This window comes from Eschscholzia californica, unplaced genomic scaffold (assembly GCF_041429995.1).
Source record: "Eschscholzia californica isolate CP2 unplaced genomic scaffold, dmEscCali1.0.p SCAF_2, whole genome shotgun sequence".
NCBI classification, from domain to species: Eukaryota; Viridiplantae; Streptophyta; class Magnoliopsida; order Ranunculales; family Papaveraceae; genus Eschscholzia; species Eschscholzia californica.
In genome coordinates, this window is record NW_028238309.1 from 66,440,356 (window position 1) to 66,461,662 (window position 21,307).

Below are 21,307 nucleotides of genomic sequence, written 5' to 3' on the forward strand. Positions count from 1 at the left end.
AATTTAAAATTTAATTACGACTTGAACTATTCTTTTACCTATGTGACTCAACAAATCAAGGATTTTGTCAAATTCTTTAATACGCTCAGCATTTCTCTAAATTTAGACGGGTGACCTATTGGAATTTTTTAAGCAATGCTTAATATTAAGAAAAAGTACCACGTGTAAAAGGAAAGTTGATTATGCATGACCTCCTTAAACCTACACTACGGCGGATGACGCATAAACTTGAGTTAAATTGTTGTTTCATGATGGTAATGTCCCGATGATGTAGGTTAACTACAGACAGTGGTATATGCAAAATTTATTTTGAGGGGGTCAAAAAATTTACTATGTCCAATCTAAAAATTACAACCATACAAACTTAAGTACATAATAAAAAATTTAATGATAAAGTTAATAGCCAACAATAATAGATACTAAGATATTCAAAAACTTAATATTTTACAAAGATTTCCTACTTTTATAATTCATATATTCATAATTGATTTTTACAAGTTTTAATTGCTTGAAGTTTTCGTAACTATCTCTTTACCAATCTCTATAGATACATCATCTATGTATACAAGCATACTATCATCCAATTGTTGACTTCATGAATAATACTTTTTGAAGTTAGAAATTTGTTAGGAAAATTATAGCAAAATATCTAAAAAAAAAAGCCTAAAATAACACAAAAAAGAATGATTGAGGGGAATTGATCCCACGACCTCCTCCCCTCAATAACACGAAAAAGGAGATCCGATCCTAACCAACGAACCAAGGACCAAGTTGCATGGAATTTCTATTTAAGTGGTTTCAAACACAATTGAAGTTAAAAAAAAATGTAATCCCTCCGTCTCAAAATGAAAGTCCATTATTCTTTTTTGGGTTGTCTCAAAATGAAAGTCTCATACCATATATATCTTATAATATCCAATATTTTGACAAACATGTCCCTCCTTAATTCTATCAATATCAAGTGCATTTATTAGGAAAGATAATGCATGCACTATTTTTGTCCAATAAAATTCACTAGATTGAATTACAATGAATGCTAGCATTCTTATTTAATAGGGATAATATGGGAACACACAAAACGAAAATAAATCGGGTGAGTTTCGATAATGAACTTTCATTTTGAGACGGAAGAAGTATATAAGTAGACTCGAAATCATGACCTAACGTCAATGAGGCTCGCACCTTACCGTTGAGCCAACAACAACATTTAGTAATGGGAGCAACGTATAAATACTTATTCTATTTCATTCTTCTTTTTTAATTTTCTTTTTTAAATTAAATATGATATTTTTATTTATATAAGTTGAGGGGGGTCTATAGACCCCTCTAGTCCCCGTATGCATCCGCCACTGGCTACAGAACATCATTTTCATGGTTATCAGACTTGACAAAGAGGATTTAGAATACACAACACATTTTTGATATCTGCTTCAACATTTAATATAGACTCCATTTTTGCTATGTTATACAAAAGCTTAATGAGTACAAGATTTAATTTGTAGGTATTGAGAGTCGGTCGAAAGGCCTTAACACTTGTTAAGCGTGAATTTACATCTGCAATACAGGTGTATCACATTGTCCAATGTGGGACTATCAACAGGCACCAACACGAAAAAGAGACATAAACTTTAAGTTTAATAATCGACTGTTACATCCATATATGGTCACGGATTTTGGACATTGTTCTAAGTTAATGACCTACCTCACTTGTCTCCTTCTGAAAACAATAAATCAACCTTACAGCTAGGGGATTCTTGGCCTCATCTTCTTTATTTAGAATCACAGTTCAGAGGACAACTCTGTACCTTTCCCTCTCCTACTCTTCTCCACTTTCTTCCTTACACGGGATTGCCTCGGCACGCCGGTAAAGATGCTTTTATACAATACAATTCGGGCGAGGCCCGTCTAGTTCTCAAGGAGTAATGCTAGGGAACAAGAAAACTTGGCAGAAATCATTTGTGGCTTGTCGTGATTCATAGTTCAGTGTATCAGAATCATCAAAAGCTCAAATATCAACAAGCCACGTAAGATTTCTGCCTAGTTTTTCAGTTCCCTAGTATATTTCTTACTGTAAGCAGTCAGATACAAATTTCAGTAGTTTTGAAAGAAATTGAGAAGATAACACCAAAAATCATACGAAAACAATAAATAAAATCTAAAACAAGATTGCCAACAAGTTAGAAAAAATATGCATAGATTAGAAGATTTATATTTAATAACCAATAAACAAATTAACTACTACTAAAAGAACTAGAAGCAATAGCTGAAATCTCACAAAGCCTACTCAAATCCTCATTCCTTCTTGTCAATGGAGAATTACTAATTGTACTTTGATCCAACTTATCTTGACAATCTTTAGCAGCATTAGCAGCAACTCCAGACAACGTCCCAAGCCCGAAATACGTCTCCGAATTCAAGTTGTTATATGCTTCTATAAGTGCCGATTTCGCCTTCCCATAATCAAGATCAGAGCCGGCCCTGGCCCAAAGCGAGCAAAGCCTCGCTTTGGGCCACCAAATTTTGGGGGCCACAATTTATTGGGGGGCGTCTATAAAATTTTCTTAATTTTTATTTCTGACCCAGTTTCTAACAATAGCTACCGTGTGCAACTGGGCCCTTTTGCTCCCTCATTTATTTTCTCAACATGTTGGCCCACCCTTATTACATTACCATTTACGAGGACTTGCTCCCTATTTTTTTTGTCAACATGTGGGCCACACCTCTCTCTCTCTCTCTTCATTCCTTCTCCACAACTCCATTTCCCATCTCTCTGTCTTCATTCCTTCTCCAAGTCCCCAATTTTCTTTAAATCTATTTAAGTACATACAATTATGTGTTTGTTATCATAGTTTGGATGAATATAAAGAAAAGATATTTCCATACCTAATTTAGGCAAAAGAAAAATATTTCTTTTTGTTTAGAGGGGAAGAGAATAAATTTCAATCTAATAGTTGATTTCTTAACTTACTTTAATTCATTGTGATTAATTTTAAATCCTTAAATGGTATTTATCAACTAAAAAATGGACTTATATAACGAATCTATCTATTTTTGTGATGAAATTACAATTGGATCATTTAAATCTTAATTTTCTCATCCCACATTCCAACCACTATTATCATATTTAATTTTATCGAGAAACCGAAGAATCAATACAAGGCTTTTGCTGCTCATAGTACCTAAGTTACATATTAATGTGATACTCTTGAGAGTTTTGGTTTCTCCTATTCAACTAGTATCATAATTCTTGAATGTCTATGCAACTCAAAATCTTGGAAAGAAGTCTTCGAATCACACACTCAAAACCTATTGCCAGATCCTACTTAACGGAATATAGAGGTACTGTTTTTTTTTTTTGTAAAATCAACCCTATATCTATTTTGGTACTTAAATTTGAATTCGAAAAACTTTTCTTACAAATTCAATGTTAGTTTTTTGTTGTTGAAATAATTCAATGTTAGTTGCGGTTCAAACAAAAACTAAAACCATCATTTGAAAGAGAAGTACTTTCAACAAAAAAAAATCATTTAAAAGAGAAGCAGTTGAAGATAAAATTTAAAAGTGTCCAAAGGGACTCGAACCCTTGTCATAGGCTGAATATTACCTACCAAATTTTTGTATAAATGGAATACATTTCAAGAAAACATAGGTCGGCAGAAGCAGGTTGCAGTCCGGGTTAACCCAGTTGCGCCTCCACTCGATTTATATGCATGTGTAAGTTAGAGGGCCACATTTGTTGTGTCCGCTTCGGGCCACCAAATAGTCAGGGCCGGCCCTGATCAAGATTACATCTTTTTAGATCTTCATTAGTACTATTTCCACCATTGTTGAAGTTGTTTTTGTTTGTAAGTATGTGTTTGATATAGGATTTGGTGTTTGTGGCATTGAGATAAGCTAAACCAAAAGAGATATAAGTAAGAACAAGTTGGTCTGCATCTGGAGCTCTGTTATCTGTGTATAGGGCATCTATACAAAAGTTGTAGTTCTTGGTCTTTTGGCAGATTGAATCTATTAATTTTGTGGGTTTGATTTTGTTTTTGGATTTAGTAACAGGAGAAGGATTAGTAGATAGTGATGAAGATGGGGAGATGAAGATAATGGTGAAGAGAAAGAAAAGAAACGAACAATTATTGATGGACTTCATTTTGTTTCTAACTCATCATACAAGCTCTCACTCTCTCTATATATACAGATAAGCCCATAGGCCCATAAGCCCATGCTTACATGGACTATTGTTTGAATTTTGAGGTGAAGTATATTGTGCTAGAACGAAATGGACAAGGAGGAAAAATAGGTCAAAATTGTGTAAATATGTACCTCATTTTCTGTCTAATATGTATTGTAATGATACTCTTGTGATTTAATGTTATGAAACTTCCTACAAAAAAAAGTATATTGTACCAGAATACTAAGTTCCACATGGACCCCGCAGTATAGATCAGAGGCTTTTATGCCCGACCAATCGAGTTACTATTTGCTTGAGATATGCACGAAAGAACGTTTGATTGCTAGACACAGTGTTTGGGCCTAAGTCAGACACAAATATAATACTTTTGATGTTTTGCATGGTGCTACTGATACTACTCTATTATAAGTATGCAGAATTCTTTGCTTTTGCATCGTCTATTTCGAGATTATGGTTTTTTGTCGTATGTATCTCGTTGCAAATTTTATAATTATATATTTCACTATCATGTTACGTTACTTCGAATGGAATCTTAGCCCGCCTGACTTGACCGAGCATAAACGAAGTCGAGGGAATTCCTTCTAACTAGTGGTTGAGAGTAAGAAAGCGAACTTCATCCATATAACAGATTTGTGGTTGAGTTTCCCGTATTGGATAAGCTTAAGTAAGATAAGATGAAGGGAAAAGACTGAAGACTTCAGTAATATAATAGGTGGAGCCCATTCACTTTAAGTAAGATGGGGGCCTCTCATATCTTACTTAAAGGGGCAGTTATTTATGTATCTGATATTAAATGAGATAACTTCAAATTAACCCAAAAGAATTTGACTAAATAGATCAAGAATAAGTTAAATTTTATAACTAGAGGGTCAGGCTCTCTTAGCCTGCTGATTTATGCAAAAAAAAAAGGCTCTCTTAGCCTGCTGATTTATGCAAAAAAAAAAAAACAAGGAAGCTATAAATTTTTGAGTAAAAAAATGAAGTATTGATAGATTTGAATAGTTCAACCTCCACCACAACTGCTTAATCACCCACCACAGCCTCCACAACCGCCGCCGCCACATGCTGCAGCAGAACCACAACCACCACCACCATCAGTTCGATGACCATTCTTAGTGGACTGATCAGGAGCATTTCCACATACAAAAATGATAAGTGATACCATTGATAGTGATGCTAAAATCATCATGAACAACAAAAACACGCTTCCTGAGTTGCTCTTCATCCTAGCATATCCACCACCACCACCCATAGACTCCAAAATCCTACCCATCTTTTCTCTCTTCTATTCTACATCTCTCTCTCTCTCTCTCTCTCTCTCTATATATATATATATATATATATATATATATATATATATATATATAAGAATGATTTACTTTGACTAAAATGGGGTTGAAGTTATAAGAAGGAAGACTTAGTAAAATTGGCTATTGAAGTTCTCAAAAAGCCACAAGTTATGAGGGTCAATTGATATATACATTTTGTCCATGACCAATATCTCTATTTTGTTGTATTAGAAATGGATAGTTGAATCATCCTCAACTCAATACTTTTGTCATGATTTCGCTTTATAATGGTGCTGCATCGAATACCCATATGACCCGTCTACTTTACCATCTAAGACTCCTAATATTCATCTTCGTAGTTTGTCATATTGAAAATATCAAAAAACAAAAAAAAAGTAGCAAGTCGCGAAAGTGACCAACTAAAGAGTTGACTTAGCTTTTACACAAAAAGGGCGTGCTACAGTTAGGAAAGAAAATGACGGAATGACGTGTCAACTCAAGTTGGAAAATTTGACTAGATCCCCGCCGTTCATTTAGTAATTGTCCATTTTCAATTTTGATGCTCCCACGTCACCCATCTATTCTTTCAAGTTTCAGCCACTTTTGAGAGTACGGGAGAGAGGAAAAAATGGGAGATTCAAGTTTTCTAGTGATTTTTCCCTAAAACTCTCTCTACTTAAAGAGATTTTGTAGTGAAATTATGATCTTGTCGACTGATTTTAGGCTTTATGCTATTTATACTTAAACAAATTAGGGTTTTGTGCTAATGATTTTAGGATTTCTTTTCTATTGATTTTAAGTTCTAGAGTTTTTTTGTTACTGATTTAAAGGTTTTCCTATTGAAACCCATAACACATCTTTAGAATTGGTCTGTTTAGGTTCAAATCAAGATTGTTTCAAGTTGTTTTAGTAGATCTCATAATTCACTCATCTAAGTTAGTAGAGATAAAAATTAGTAGTAGGAATGTATTTAAGATTGGAAGAGAAGGAATTGTATAATTTTGATTTGTTTAATGAGTTTTAGGAAGCCAATCCAAACTTCAAGGTGAGGTGTTTTAATGGAGTTTTAGAGAGAGAAAAGGAATACTAGAGGGAGAGAGAAAAAACTGAATCTGGGCCGTTCATCTGTTAACGGCCCAGATTGAGTCAAAATTTCAAACGTAAAGTGCCACGTCATTCCGTAGAAAAGTTCCATAATATCTGTTCGTAATAGTAGCATTTCCGTACACAAAACGGATGGGGGAAGAAAAGTCATACTTTTTCGTAATCATGTACAGTCCTATATCTATACAGGGAGATTTTAAAAGGCCTCCCCGTTTTTGTTAAAAGGCCTCCCCATGGTTTCGTTGACTTAGTAAAAAACCTTTGACTTAGCTTGGTTAAAGGGCCCCCTCTTTGAATGGGTGAAAAAAACTCCCTTAAAAGGTGTATTTCACCCACATCATTTGACCACGCCACATCATCATCTTCTCCGGCAGGGTCGTCGGCCGGCCAAACTTCCGGCCGGCGACCTTCAAATTTTTTTTTTTTTTTTTTTATTCTCTCTCTCTCTCTAAAAACAATTTTTTTTTTTTTATACATGATTACATTTCCGCTGAAATCCTATACAGCGGGGAAAATGTGGTAGAAATATTTGGAAAGCAATATCTCATCTATATCTATCGTGCTCTTCCTTGAAGCTTACGTTTTCATAGGCTTATCCGCTGCAAACACGATTTCCGAAAACATAAAATAAGACGATAGAATGAAAGGAACTCTCGAAATGCAAGTGTTTAATGAGGTTTGGATTTAATTTTGATAAAGAACTTACCGATAGTTGTAGGATCTACATGTACATAGAAACTTGCAGCAACTATGAGATAACAAAGAATGAGCATTAGTCCTTTAAAGAAGTTTGATGTTCCATCCTGCATATGAACAATGAAGAACACGAGAAGAAATACCCAAGAACCGAATAAGAATGAAGTTTGATTCCAAAAAAAAAAAAATAGAAACCTATTAGTTTCAAAAAAAATAAGAATAAAAATAGAAACCAATTGGTAATCCTACACCCTTTTGGCCTTACCCAAAAACAAAAATAGAAGGCACACACACTACTATTATCTATATATTGACAACATAGGAGGTATCCTTCACTCATAATTTAATCAAAATCTTTCGATCTGATCGTAGTATCTAGAGAGAGAGAGAGAGAGAGAGAGTATGGAGATGATGATGATGATGAAACTACAACTATGTTCAACGCCGCCGCGGCCGCTTCTGGGCCTCCCGGAAGAAATTGTAATTACCATCTTATCTATGTTGCCAGTAAAATCCATCTACCGATTTAGGTCAGTTTCCAAGATGTGGTGCTCTCTCTTCTCAAACCCTTATTTTGTTAAACTTCATTGTGATCATGCTATTGAACAAGACAAATTTATGCTAATTATCACACACTCTAATAGATTATACACCATAGATTATAATTCATTAGCATCTAATTTATCTATTCCAATAGATGATTACTCTTCTTTCATCCCTCTACTACCAAAATTTATGTTTTTAGGGTCGTGTTATGGTTTAGTTTCATTCTTAGGTAATAAAATTTACCTTTGGAACCCATCTACTGATGAATTGAAATCACTACCCAAGACCCCATATTTGAATGAAAATAAGGATGAGAAACTGAAAGATATGAAAACTACAAAGGGTTGGTTCGGTTTCGGTTATGATTCCAAGCTACATGATTACAAGATTTTGGGTATTCTAAGACGGGAGGCCAATGATTTTAGTTATGTCATGCTTTACTCTTTACGCTCTAATTCGTGGAAATCCATGGACAATATTCCTTACAAAATCATTGGTTTAGAACCTGGTGTCCTTATTAATGGAGCTCTTTATTGGAAAACAACAGCTCCATTTGTAGGGAGACGGTCGACATCCACCACCACCACCACCTATAATGCTATACTTTGTTTTAATATAGTAGGCGAGACATTCACGGAAGTGCCCATACCAAAACATTTTAGTGAGAAATTCTCCGACAGACGCGTACAAATTGGTGTTTTAGGTGATGATTGTCTTTGTATATTTGATACTACTTCCAAGCTTCAAACTGAAGTATGGGTTATGAAGAAGAAGAAGCACGGGGGTGTGACCGAGGAGGAGTCTTGTTGGACTAGATTCTTCATTATTACTGAACATAATGTTATTCCATCAAGTTCATCACTGAACCCGATAAAGTGTTTCAAAAACGGCAATGTATTATTGGAGAAAGATTATGAGGACATAATTTTATATGATCCTAAACAGAAAAAAGATCCGGTTCATAAGCTAACGGTAATCTCAGACCGTTTTGAAGCAGTGACTTGTGTTAGTAGTTTAGTTCCACTAAATTCTGGAATTTACTTGAAGCAACAAGTAGACAACGTGATCCAAACGAAGCTAAGAATTAGAAGAAGAAGAAGAAGAAACTTACCGACATAAAATCTACAAAGACCTCTATGCGTGCCTGCCAGCCTGACTATTGGTTTTTTATTCTTGGTTTTCGTTGGGGCTTCTTATGCCCAAAGTTGCAGATCATGTCCTTACTAGGCTGTAAGTTTCAGTCCAGTATTCAATTTTGATTTCAGTATATGTTCTGACACTGTTGGAAATGGATATATTTTGGTGAAATGTTAAATATTATCAAGAAAAAAACACAGTTAGAGTTAAGTTTTAATGATGGTGTTCCAATTATGAGATATTTAAGCTTTTAGTAGATGGTGTTTGTTTGTTTGTTTTAAGTCAGATATGAAATCTGACCCAATGTCCTAATTGACTAGAGTCAGATTTCTCTAAACATTTGTAATTGTCCGGTCATTCGTGGAGTCTGAATCTCTTGAATGGCTAATTTGGATCGATTTTGGGTCTCGGATTATTTAGATGGATGAGTCAGACTTGGACAACGAAAAAACAAATTACCTTACTACCTCAGATGTTGTTTGGGATTTTCAGTATTCGTGCAGGGTAGTAAATACATCACCATCATCATCTTAATCTTCTCCTTAACCTTTCACAATCACCCATGTCTTCATCTTCTCTCTCACCCACCACCACCACCACCACCACCACCTCCATATATAGTCACTATGTTGAGGTAGTAGCTCTTCCCCCCTGTCTTCAATTAAATGTGGTTGGTTAGGGTAAAGTGTGAACTCAAATGTGTTACAGTTTAAAACCGTCTTGAGTTTGAGCTCGGAACTTATACCTATCAAACTTATGTTAACAACTTTGGAGTTGAAATGTTTGAGTTGACCAACAACTCAAAAATAACATGAGACTTCAAATGCACTGCCGCTTAGTTTTAAGTTCAAATAGTACACCTTGAGGCATTAGGTGACCTCTTCGCCTTGAAGCGCCTGCCTCAATGCGTAATAAGCATTGAAAGTATTTTAAAACATTTGCATATTTGAGACTGTGAGCCCAAATTGAACTGTAAATACCTAATTGCATTGAGCTATTTTATACTTAGAACAATCCGACTCAGAGGAGACAACTTCAGAGATTGGGGAAACAGAGACACTTGAATTCCTCAAAAATTTCTGCACATTGTTTTTCTACATGTTGTAAGAGAGGATAAAAAGAAAAACTCAAAAGGGTACTCCATTACTAGTTTTCCTCTTCACAAGCCATAAGTTGGTCAAATGACCCATATCAATGGGGTCAGATCTCAATTTCAATGGTTCACATTAAACAGTTTCATTGAATCTTCACATTATTTACAAGACTTTCCTGATGAACCCACAATCTAGATCCCTATGCCTTAGCCCCTAAATCTTAATGAGATCCAGCTTCACCAAAATTAGATTTCAGAAGTAGATCGAGCTACAAACATTTAGATTGCATTTTCCTCAACCTTATTCCAGTATAACTTTTAACTCCCCTAAAAATAAGGGAAACTAAACACAATTCATGTATGGGTTAATTCCATTTTGGACACCCAGAGATGACGAATTCGCCAAAATGGCCCCCTAAAGATGACCAGCTTCCAATTCGGTCAAATTTTTCATTTTTGCGTCTTTTATTCCGTCAGACGTAAGTGAGCTGACATTTTCTTACCACGATTACCCCTGACCATATTTTATTTTCAACCCAAAATATTTAGAGTTCAAAGACTCATTATAACATGTCAAAGCAATTCACTTATTATATACTTACTTGATTTGCCTCTAAATTTAGCGGGAGTTTTATCTGCACAAAGGATTTTGATAAAATCTTTGACTTGCTGACTTACTTTCTCTACAAGACAAAAATTTTCAAAGTTTAGCTACGATTTGGACTATTCTTTTACCTGAGTAACTCAGCAAATCAAGGATTTTGTCAAAATCTTTAAACGCTTAGCATTTCTCTAAATTTAGACGGGTGACCTATTGGAATTTTTTAAGGAAGGCTCATTATTGGGCAAAAGTCTCACGTGTAAAAGGAAAGCTGATTATGCATGACGTCCTTAAACCTACACTACGGCGGGTGACGCATAAACCTGAGTGAAATTGTTGTTTCGTGATGGTAATGTCCTGATGATATATGTTAGCTGCAGAACATCATTTTCATAGTTATTAGACTTGACAAAGAGGAATTAGAATAAACAACACATTTGTGATCTCTCCTACAACATTAACAATATAGACTCCATTTTGCTAGTTACACAAAAGCCTAATGACAACAAGATTTAATTTGTAGGAGCAGATATCGGTCGAAAGGCCTTAACACTTACTAAGCGTGAATTTACACCTACAATGCAGGTGTATACATTGTTCAATGTGGGACTATCACCAGATCGAAAAAGAGACATAAACTTTAAGTTTATAATTGAGTATTACATCCATATAGTCACGGATTTTGGACATGTTCCTAAGTTTATGTCCTACCTCACTTGTCCCCTTGTGAAAACAATCAATCCTCTTCACAGCTAGGGTATTCTGGGCCTCATCTTCTTTATTTAGAATCACAGTTCACAGGACATATCTGTACCTTTCCCCCTCCTCTTCCCCACTTTCCTCCTTCTAGAGGAGTACTTAACAAAATTTCAGTGGCGAGGCCCGTCTAGTTCTCAACATGGACTAGTCATGTCTTCTTATTTTTCTTTCTTTTTTTTTTGATGGACTAGTCATGTTGGTTCACTCGTCGTTACTAGAGAAATCCTTTTAAGTGTCTATAGATACACAATACTCTAAACAGTAGGATACAAATTTCAGTAGTTTGAAAGAAATTGAGAAGTGAACACAATAAAACATACGTAAATAAAAAAACAAGATCACTAGAAAGTTATAAGGAACTAGTTAACTACTACTAAAAGAACTAGAAGCAATAGCTGAAATCTCACAAAGCCTACTCAAATCTTCATTCCTTCTTGTCAATGGAGAACTAGTAATTGTACTTTGATCCAACTTATCTTGACAATCTTTAGCAGCATTAGCAGCAACACCAGCCAACCTCCCAAGCCCGAAATATGTTTCCGAATTCAAGTTGTTATATGCTTCTATAAGTACCGATTTCGCCTTCCCATAATCAAGATTACATCTTTTTAGATCTTCACTAGTGCTATTAGTTAACTTGTTCTTGTTGTTTGAAATTAAGTGTTTGATATAAGATTGGGTATTTGTGGCATTTAGATAAGCTAAACCAAAAGAGATATAAGTAAGAACAAGTTGATCTGCATTTGAAGCTCTATTATCTGTATATAAAGCATCTATGCAGAAGTTGTAGTTCTTGGTTTTTTTGCAGATTGAATCTATTAATTTTGTGGGTTTGATTTTGTTTTTGGGTTTACTAACAAGAGAAGGATTAGTAGATGGTGATGAAGAAGAAGATGGGGAGATGAAGATAATGGTGAAGAGGAAGAAAAGAAACCAACAATTATTGATGTACTTCATTTTGTTTCTAGCTCTCACTAAATCATGTATATATATAGAGAGAGAGATGGATAAGCCCATAGGCCCACAAGCCCCAAGACCCATAGGCCCACAAGCCCCAAGACCCTTAGGCCTATAAGCCCATATCTACTTTTTCTTGTTGAACTGTATAAGCCCATATTTACTTGGACTATTGTTTGAGGTGATATTTATTGTGCCTAAATTCTATTGGCCCCATGGAGGTTTTATGCCGACCCAGTTACTATTTTCTCGAGATATGCACAAAGCAAGTGAAAAATTAGTAGAATGTTTGATTGCTAGATACTAGGCTCGAGTCACAATCATAATTCAATCGAAATAGCACTTTCGATGTTCTGCAGAATTCAATCAAAATAGGCTCGAGGTGGAATATAGTGTGTGTGTGAGTTCTATTGGTACTGCTTCATTATAGAAAACTACGCAGAATCTTAAGCTTTCACATAGTTTACTTCAAGATTATGATTTTTCTTTTGTATGTTCTAGTTGCAAAAAATTTTATATTATAATATACTGTCATGCTATTTTTATATATGATATGATATTACATGAAATTAACTTCTAATTAGCCCAATAAATTAGACAAAGATTAAAAAATAGAACAAGAATGTGTGAAATTATACCTATAAATAAAAAGCTATAATGAGCAAGTATTGATAGATATGAACCGTTCTTCTTCAAGAACCCTCCAACCCCAACCCACACAACTGCTTAATCACCACCACAGCCTCCACACCCGCCACCACCACATGCTGCAGCAGAACCACAACCACCACCACCATCTGTTCGACGACCATTTTTAGTGGACTGACCAGGATCATTTCCACATACAAAAATGATCAGTGATAACATTGACAGTGATGCTAAAATCATCATGAACAACAAATATATGCTTCCTGAGTTGCTCTTCATCCCAACATGTCCATCACCACCACCCATAGACTCCAAAATCCTACCCATTTTTTCTCTCTTCTATTCAACATCTCTCTCTCTCTCTCTCTCTCTCTCTCTCTCTCTCTCTCTCTCTACATATATGGATTGTTTACTTTGACTAAAATGGGGTTGAAGTTATAAGAAGGAAGACTTAGTAAAATTGGCTATTGAAGTTCTCAAAAAGCCACAAGTTATGAGGGTCAATTGATATATACATTTTATCCATGACCAATATCTATATTTTGTTGTAATAGTAATGGATAGTTGAATCATCCTCAACTCACTCTTCTTTATCAACTCAATACTTTTGTCATGATTTAGCTTTATAATGGTGCTACATCGACTACCCATATGACCCGTCTACTTGACCATTTGAGACTCCTAATATTCATCTTCGTAGTTTGTCATGTCGAAAATATCAAAAATAGAGTAGCAAGTCGAGTAAGTGACCAACTAAAGAGTTGACCTAGCTTTTACACAAAATGGGAAAAAAGAAGTCATACTTTTCCGTAATCATGTATAGTCCTAAAGCTTACGCCAATGGCGATAGTTTTACATATGGAAAAAAATGAACAAGAAAACTTGATCTTCTCATATTCTTGTTTATGGATGAATTTCTTTTGGTTTTCGTACCTCTGAGAATTTACATAATAAGGGCAAAAGTGAACCTTTTTCGTGTCAAACAATGAGTAGATTTTCGTAGTATGGCGTCATGGCAAAACCCAACTTATATGCTTAAAGCGGGGAGCAACGAACGAGGAAATTTTGTCTGAAATCCTATACAGCGGGGAAAATGTGGTAGAAATATTTGGAAAGCAATATCTCATCTATATCTATCTTGCTCTTCCTTGAAGCTTACGTTTTCATAGGCTTATCCGCTGCAAACACGATTACCGAAAACATAAAATAAGACGATAGAATGAAAGGAACTCTCAAAATGCAAGTGTTTTATGAGGTTTGGATTTAATTTTGATAAAGAACTTACCGATAGTTGTAGGATCTACATGTACATAGAAACTCGCAGCAACTATGAGATAACAAAGAATGAGCATTAGTCCTTTAAAGTAGTTTGATGTTCCATCCTGCATATGAACAGTGAAGAACGTGAGAAGAAATACCCAAAAACCGAATAAGAATGATATAGAGAGGTTGAAGGAGAAAACTGTTCTTGGAAGAGTTGCCTTTCGATTTATGTAGTATGAACCATGGAAATTCATGTAAAAGACTCAAGATAGTTTAGGGAAGGACAAACCTGCAGCAAGAAAGCTACGACTAAAACCGTTATAAAAAGTACGGTTGTCTCAAAAAGCTGAAAATTCAAATCCATTGGGCGGCCCATGATCCAACCAACGATCACACAAAAGGGAATCTGCAGTCACAGAAGGTCAAAATATGAATATAATAAGTAGTACCACTTAATCATGAAAAACGTGGACTGTAGAAGAGTAACAAAAAAAAATCGAAGAACTCTTCATATCTCTGTGTAAATGAAGATCAGAAAGTCAAATGGTAGATTCCGCGAAGGCATGAAGAAAGTAAAAAAAAAATTCATCAAGGAAGGAAGTAAGCATTATGCCTTGATTGACATCGACCAAGAATCATAATAGAGTTAACTGCAAGTTAGTCAGCGGTTCTTGGTCTGTAAAAGAAGAGCTACTTCAGGAAATGGCAAATAAGAGTTGAGACTCGCATAATAAAACAGGCAAGTAGGAAACAAGTATCTCGGAAGGCATAAATGCGAATGAGAGAACACAATAGCTTCAATTGCTTGAAAAAAAAGTTGTTCAACAATGTCAAACCCGCTAAACCTCTTACGTACCGCAAACATAGATATCTGCGTTGAAGACCCTATAGCAACTCCCAGAGAAATATCCTACATATGAGTTTTTTAAACAAGTTAACAAATGTTTAGATCGTGAAAAGATATACTTAGGGAATAAAGTATCACTAATGATGGGTAATGGGAAGACAAATAAAGGTCTAGAAATTCTTTTATTTCAAGAACTTACAAGCTTGTCTTTCATTGCAAAGATAATAGCACTTGCATGCTCTGCTGCATTTCCCACGATTGGAAGCAATATGACACTAATAAATGCAATTGGCATTTTCCATGCTACTGATGCTCCCTAGAAAAGTATCCACAATAAAACACAGTAAAAATCATTACTCGTAAAAGTTAATACAAGGTGGAGGCCAAGTTAAAAGACAACAATTTTAGCGACAAAGAGTAAATAAAGAGCAAAAAGCTTGAAGCCCTTATTCAGGAGTAAGAAAAGTAAACCAGATCACTCGGTATTAAGGACAACTATGTCTAGGTCCAATTTAGACGACCACATAAAACCCAAAACCATCAACTTTTCATTCCCACTGTTTAAGGATAAACGTGTAAATCGAAGTAAAAAAAAAGTAGTTGACGGTATCAGGATAACGTGTAACAGCTACAAACTTACATGCCCTGGTATCTGGAAAACAAGAAAAGACGCTATATACCTGTAAGGCATCAACTAAGTATTCTGACAGGACTGCGATCCAGGCAGTAAAAATAGCAAGCCATATAACTGATTCCCACTTAGAAATCTCAGGAGATTCATCGTCATCTGAGCCCACTTCAGTAGGATCCTCTGCCTAAGAGAGAGAGAGAGAGAGAGAGACCGAACTAATAAGACAATGAACTAACAGTCGCAATAGAAAACTCATAAAAGGCTGAAAAACAGTGCAGTACTACGAAGTTAAGTGTAAAACAGTAAAAGTCTATCATTTTCATCCAGAGGAAACATAAAAAATTAAGAAATACTAAGGAGACCGACCTCGTATAACCTCGCGTGACTTTTGAGCTGAAAAACAAGATAGGCTCCGTATGCCACAAGCATAACGCAGCTGCTAAACCTTGAAAGGGCTAACTCTGACTTGCCATCGTGGAGCTCAGTGTGTGTAGAGTGAAGAACAGCGGGAAACAGTATACCCATAGTCGCCATAAGGAGCAGACCTGAGTTCACTGTAGCAGCTGTCTGCCATGAAGGTACACCAATTCCAAAATTGATTAACAGTATAACCAAGGATACATGATTAAAGAGAAGAAATGTTTATTCAAAGTAAGGTTGCTCCTACCTTGTTAAAAACCTGTTCCTTCTTAAAGAAAACGATGCCACCACTAAAGAATGCACAACCAAGCACCAGTAGCATGTTTGACAAAATTGAGCCTAGAAGTGATTGCTGAACAATGCGCACCATTCCATTTTTAAGTGCATATATTGATATTATCAACTCGGTTGCGTTACCAAAAGTAGCATTAAGAAGACCCCCAACTGCAGGTTCCAGTTCAGCCCATTACAAAGTGATGGAAAGTAGACTAATCAACATATTCTATAATATATAATAAATGTTGCAGATGCACATAAGTAAGTTGATAATATAAAGTCTATAAATTAATGTAGGGGATAAACATAAGAATTTCTCAACTGTAAGGACATTCATTTTCGAGCAATTTTAAATCATAAAACAAAAACGAAAGATTACTATATGTTGTTAAAAACGTTTTGAAAAGCTTCTACTACTGGTAACAAAAATGTTGATCAAGGAGAATGATGATATCCTGTATCCCTTGGTATATTATCCTGTATCAGACTGGTCTATTGACCATGAAATGAGTGCCTGACAGACTAACCTAAAGAACACGATTTGCTCGTACTGATCATTAAACAACCTTACTTTCACATTAATCACATGGGGAAGAGAAAAAGAATTATACTGCAATTTGAACATGAAATGGTACAAATCATCTTGAGTTGGAAACCAGCAAAAAAAATCACAAGAATATGACGAAGGAAGCATGGAAAAGAAAAAAACAAAGAGTTGGGTGTCAAGATTTACTCGTAGCCCCGGTGAAGAACGCTAGCTGCCTACATGAAAAAGAAACCCATGGTTTATCAGGTCCTCTTATAAAGGAGATTACTTTAACAACTATTCCCTAAGATTAAGCCGTTACTAAAAGAGACCAGGAAGATTAAATGACACTTACTCTGTAGCAAAACCCAGGCGCTCAGCCAAAGGTGTTATACCCAACAAGCAAAGAAAAAATACCCATCCCTGTAATCCGCTTGAGAAAATCAGTAGCTAATAACAAAGACATAACATATCACTTTAGAGGTTAGAGCAACTCACATGACTGCCTGTCAAATAGTGTATCAAGATTGCTAGAGGACCAAAGGGCATGAGTAGATTTAGTTTGGTGGAGAAAAGTACAACCTTTAGACTCCTAAAAACTGTAGTACCCATGCACTTAACACTGCCACCTTGTTTAGAACTTGCAACAGATTTAGGGTGCAAGACATCTAACGAATCTGTCGTTCTATCTACTGACACGGGACTAGAGAGGTTGTCGTCATCAAACTGAAGTACTGATCTTTCTTCAAGTGCTACCATCTGCGCAAGCAAAACTCACAATTATAAACCAATATGAGAGAGGTTCACATTCAAATTCCTAGAGCATTACGGACCTAGTAAGAATAAATTTCCTGGTCCTACATGATTCAGCAACTCGGGTTTGCTACTTCCGCAGGAGCAGTAAATGAATGATCAAAAAAATGCAATACCAGAACTCAACATATAGAAATGATAAATTACTTACTTCTATGTGAGAGTGGGTTCTAACCATCTCAGATTTGTGCTCCATCTATAATACAATTGCAAAAAGTAACCCATTACCATTTATCAAGCATTGCATCACTGCAAGATCATTCCCAAGTGTCCGTAAAAAAAAGGGTCCTACAATAGAAAGCGAAGCATCTTAATTTCGTACGAAAAGAATCGGCATCCACTTTTGCATCACCCAGCAGTTCATCAAAATATCCAGATTCAAAAATATAAGCCAAAAAAAGCTTTTAACAACACTAGGTATAAAGCTGGTATCGAGATACACTTCCTCTATATATCGTGTATCGCCTCCAAAACAATATGCATAAACATTCGATATATATAATCGATATATGGTTTTTCGCCACTGACCCATACCCGAAAAAAAAATCTGATAATGACTGACTACCTATCAAGTAACTATTTGATTGCAATAAGGAAGACCATAAATCGGAAAATTGGAGGTAAAAGACAGAAAATGAAGTTTCCAAGGAATTTCCCATAGAACAACTTGTCACAATAAAAGTACAAAACTTTTAATTCTCTTGGTTGAAAAGAAAGGAGAAAAGTCATTAGGAAAAGTATAATTGTGGAAACGTATAGTAATTCAAACATTAATTACATTTAAAATGTTGAAACCAAACAATCTCGACTAGGGTTTCGAAAAAGAGGAATAAAAATTCTATACCAGATCCAAACTTCAACCTAACGACGGAAAAACAAAAAAAAACTGAGGATTGAGAAGGAGAGAAATCATGAACGAACCTTTTTTTGAATGAAATGTGAATAAGCTCGTGGATTTGAGAGATCTGAGGGAGGGGTAAAGAGGGTTGAGGATAGCAGAAGAGAGTAAAAAAGGGAATGAGATTGAGAGAGGGATGATTATAATGAGTGATTAGGTTTCCATAATGGAACAGAAAATGAGAAGTAGAGAATTCATTTTCGATTTGGGTGTTCAGAGGGATAGAGAGAGAGAAAGTGAAATTTGGGGGGGAGAGAAAATTCTTCGGAAGAGAGGAGAGAGAGAGAGAAGAAACCGTCTTTGTTAAGTTCCCGCCAGTCCTTTCTTCTCGGAACAGAATTTTCAACCTAACTATAGAAAGAAACCAACTATGATTTGGTGTTTCATAGGATCATCTGAATTTCTCTACTCCTATCACCTTTATGGGCTTTGGCCCAACTGCGACCCAAGTCCCCACTGTGTACACCTTACAAATTACAATGGGGGTGCTCACAATGATAAAAAGAAAAAAGGCGTCCACCTCCTCTTAGTACAGATGTTTTGGTGTAAGCAGTTTATCGTCAAGATTTATCTCATGTAATTAAGGCAATCTAGAAATAGATATATGGACTTTTAGGACGTCGAAAGCCCTTTCTAAACAAGTTGGAAGGTTCGTTTCTGAGTAACGGTATCTCTTATTCACACATATCTGGTAAAAAAAACCGTTCACCTCCTTTTAGTAAGTGGTTTTGGTGTAAGCAATTTCTCATCAAAATTTATCTCATGTAATTAAGACAGTCTATAAATAGATGGATTTTTAAGACGAACGCCTTTCCAAACAAGTAAGTAAATGTTATAGCATGGAAGAATATATGATTCTACTAACAATGTTGCTTTTGATGTATTCTCGTGTTTTAATCACCATTTTGAGATAATTTCATTTTATTATCGCACGCCAAACATAGTCTGATAGTTCTCATCCAACAAAATGTATAAAGAGAGACGGGGAAGCGCAATTTGGACCTCGATCTCATTGTCCAATTTGGGCTTTCATGATCTCCCGATTCAAAGGAGTGGAAAAGATTTTTCCAAAAGAAAATCAAATTTAGGAAACAGTGAAAAAAATTCAAAACAAGGAGAGGGTGATCCAAAAGAGAAACTAGTAGAAACAAAAATAACTAGAGGATGACAAAAGTCTATGAGTAAAGCCATTTTGTTTTCCACCACTCTTTCATAAATCTTCTTCTTCTCCTAAACTTCAAAAGAAGAATATATTTTCAGCCACTCCAACTCTTAACTCATCTAACTAATCCTCCTCATTTTCTTCTCATATCTAACATTTCTATCGAAATTCTCTTCTATAGTTCGACGATACTTGCTGCATAAAAATGGCTACTCCTTCTATTAACATGACTTGTTCTTCCACCAAAGTTTCAAGTTTTCCTGTTTTTACATCAATTCTATCAACAAGAGATGATGAACGAAAACTAAACAGGTTCATAACTTTACGAGGATATACCACCGTGTGTTCTGCTACACAAGAATCGTCTACTTCGACGGGTAATTTACCATCTAATAATCCCCATTTCTCTGTTTCATGTTTGTATCTTTTCGTAGAGATTAATCTGGTTTTGTCTGTCATGATTCTAGTTACTGCTAAAACAAAGGATTCAAAAGGAGTAGAAACACCAGCAAAACCGAAAGCTGCAGGGAAAGCTCCAGCGAAAGCTTTGCCTGAACTTATGGAAGAAGATGTGATTCCTTCACTCAAATCTATTCTTGAAGCTCAAGATGGTATCTCAGATATTGAGCTTTCCTTCAATGATAATAGGGTAAGTTAATTATAATGCCATAAACCCAAGTATCCTCCATTAATAGCTTTTTCTTGTAATTGATTTTCACTGAATCAGATCTTCTCTTTTTGGTTTTTGTCTTTGGTTTTGGAACATATAACAGTTGGAAGGTTCGTTTCTGAGTAACGGTATCTCTCATTCATTTTGGGCTTTCTTCCCCGATGGAGTTCTTACAGGTATACATGCCATATGGGTAAAAAGAAAAAAATCTGGGTAGTGTATGTGTTTTTTCCCAAGTCAGAATCAGATTGTTCTTTCTGACTTGTGATGTCCGATGCATCTGAATGACTGATTCAGAAGACTGACATTCAGAAAAGGATGAAAAAACAACGCTACCCTCGTTCTATAATACGAAGAATTTTTATATGTTGACTTAGTTTTGTTTCATGTACAGGGCCAAAGGGATTTGCTCTGTCTTCCTATGGATCAGGTGTAAGCACTGTTGAGCCGTTTCTTATCGACGAGAAGAAAATCACAGCGAAACATGTGGTTTTTTGGGTTGAGAAGCGTTTAGCCGCTCAAGGAATCCTTCCTGTCTGGAGAGAGTGATCTATAGTAGAAGGTTTCATGTCGAACTGAACCAACAAGGATGTTACATCATATGAGTCCATTTCTTTCATTGTTGACATGAACTGGTTAAGTTACACAAGGGAAGACAATAGAACTTGCTATTTGAAACATTACATATCATTTTGTGTACTTGGATCCTTATATTTCTAAATAAAGCTAATCTATGGTAGTCTTTGCCTTTCCCTGAGCCAGATACAGAATCTGACTCAATGTCT

At 35.6% G+C, this 21,307-nt stretch overlaps 3 protein-coding genes across 4 annotated transcripts; 2 read left to right on the plus strand and 1 right to left on the minus strand.

Moving 5' to 3' along the window:
- The first annotated feature begins 7,666 nt into the window (after positions 1-7,666).
- On the plus strand, positions 7,667-9,129 carry LOC147560510 (F-box/kelch-repeat protein At3g06240-like). Its single transcript, XM_086662667.1, has one exon. It carries the CDS (start codon positions 7,678-7,680, stop codon positions 8,938-8,940), a length of 1,263 nt encoding a protein of 420 aa, XP_086518793.1. The 5' UTR covers positions 7,667-7,677; the 3' UTR covers positions 8,941-9,129.
- A 4,672-nt stretch (positions 9,130-13,801) lies between these two features.
- LOC147560511 (vacuolar cation/proton exchanger 3-like) lies at positions 13,802-19,161 on the minus strand. Of its 2 annotated transcripts, none has more exons than XM_086662678.1 (13): positions 18,714-19,161; positions 17,944-18,080; positions 17,478-17,738; positions 17,335-17,402; positions 17,187-17,215; positions 16,425-16,621; positions 16,124-16,324; positions 15,807-15,941; positions 15,326-15,442; positions 15,136-15,189; positions 14,569-14,685; positions 14,302-14,398; positions 13,802-14,194 (listed from the first exon to the last, which is right to left on the minus strand). In XM_086662678.1, exons 2-13 carry the CDS (start codon positions 17,986-17,988, stop codon positions 14,172-14,174), a joined length of 1,344 nt encoding a protein of 447 aa, XP_086518804.1. In that variant the 5' UTR covers positions 17,989-18,080; positions 18,714-19,161; the 3' UTR covers positions 13,802-14,171. The 2 variants fall into 2 exon arrangements, with proteins under 2 accessions (XP_086518804.1, XP_086518805.1); XM_086662679.1 differs by having other exon boundaries at positions 17,944-18,041; positions 18,714-19,045.
- A 534-nt stretch (positions 19,162-19,695) lies between these two features.
- LOC147560512 (DUF2996 family protein) lies at positions 19,696-21,264 on the plus strand. The gene is made up of 4 exons (XM_086662680.1): positions 19,696-20,229; positions 20,320-20,501; positions 20,626-20,698; positions 20,917-21,264. The coding sequence occupies exons 1-4, from the start codon at positions 20,058-20,060 to the stop codon at positions 21,069-21,071; spliced, it is 582 nt and encodes a 193-aa protein (XP_086518806.1). The 5' UTR covers positions 19,696-20,057; the 3' UTR covers positions 21,072-21,264.
- The last annotated feature ends 43 nt before the right edge of the window (positions 21,265-21,307 follow it).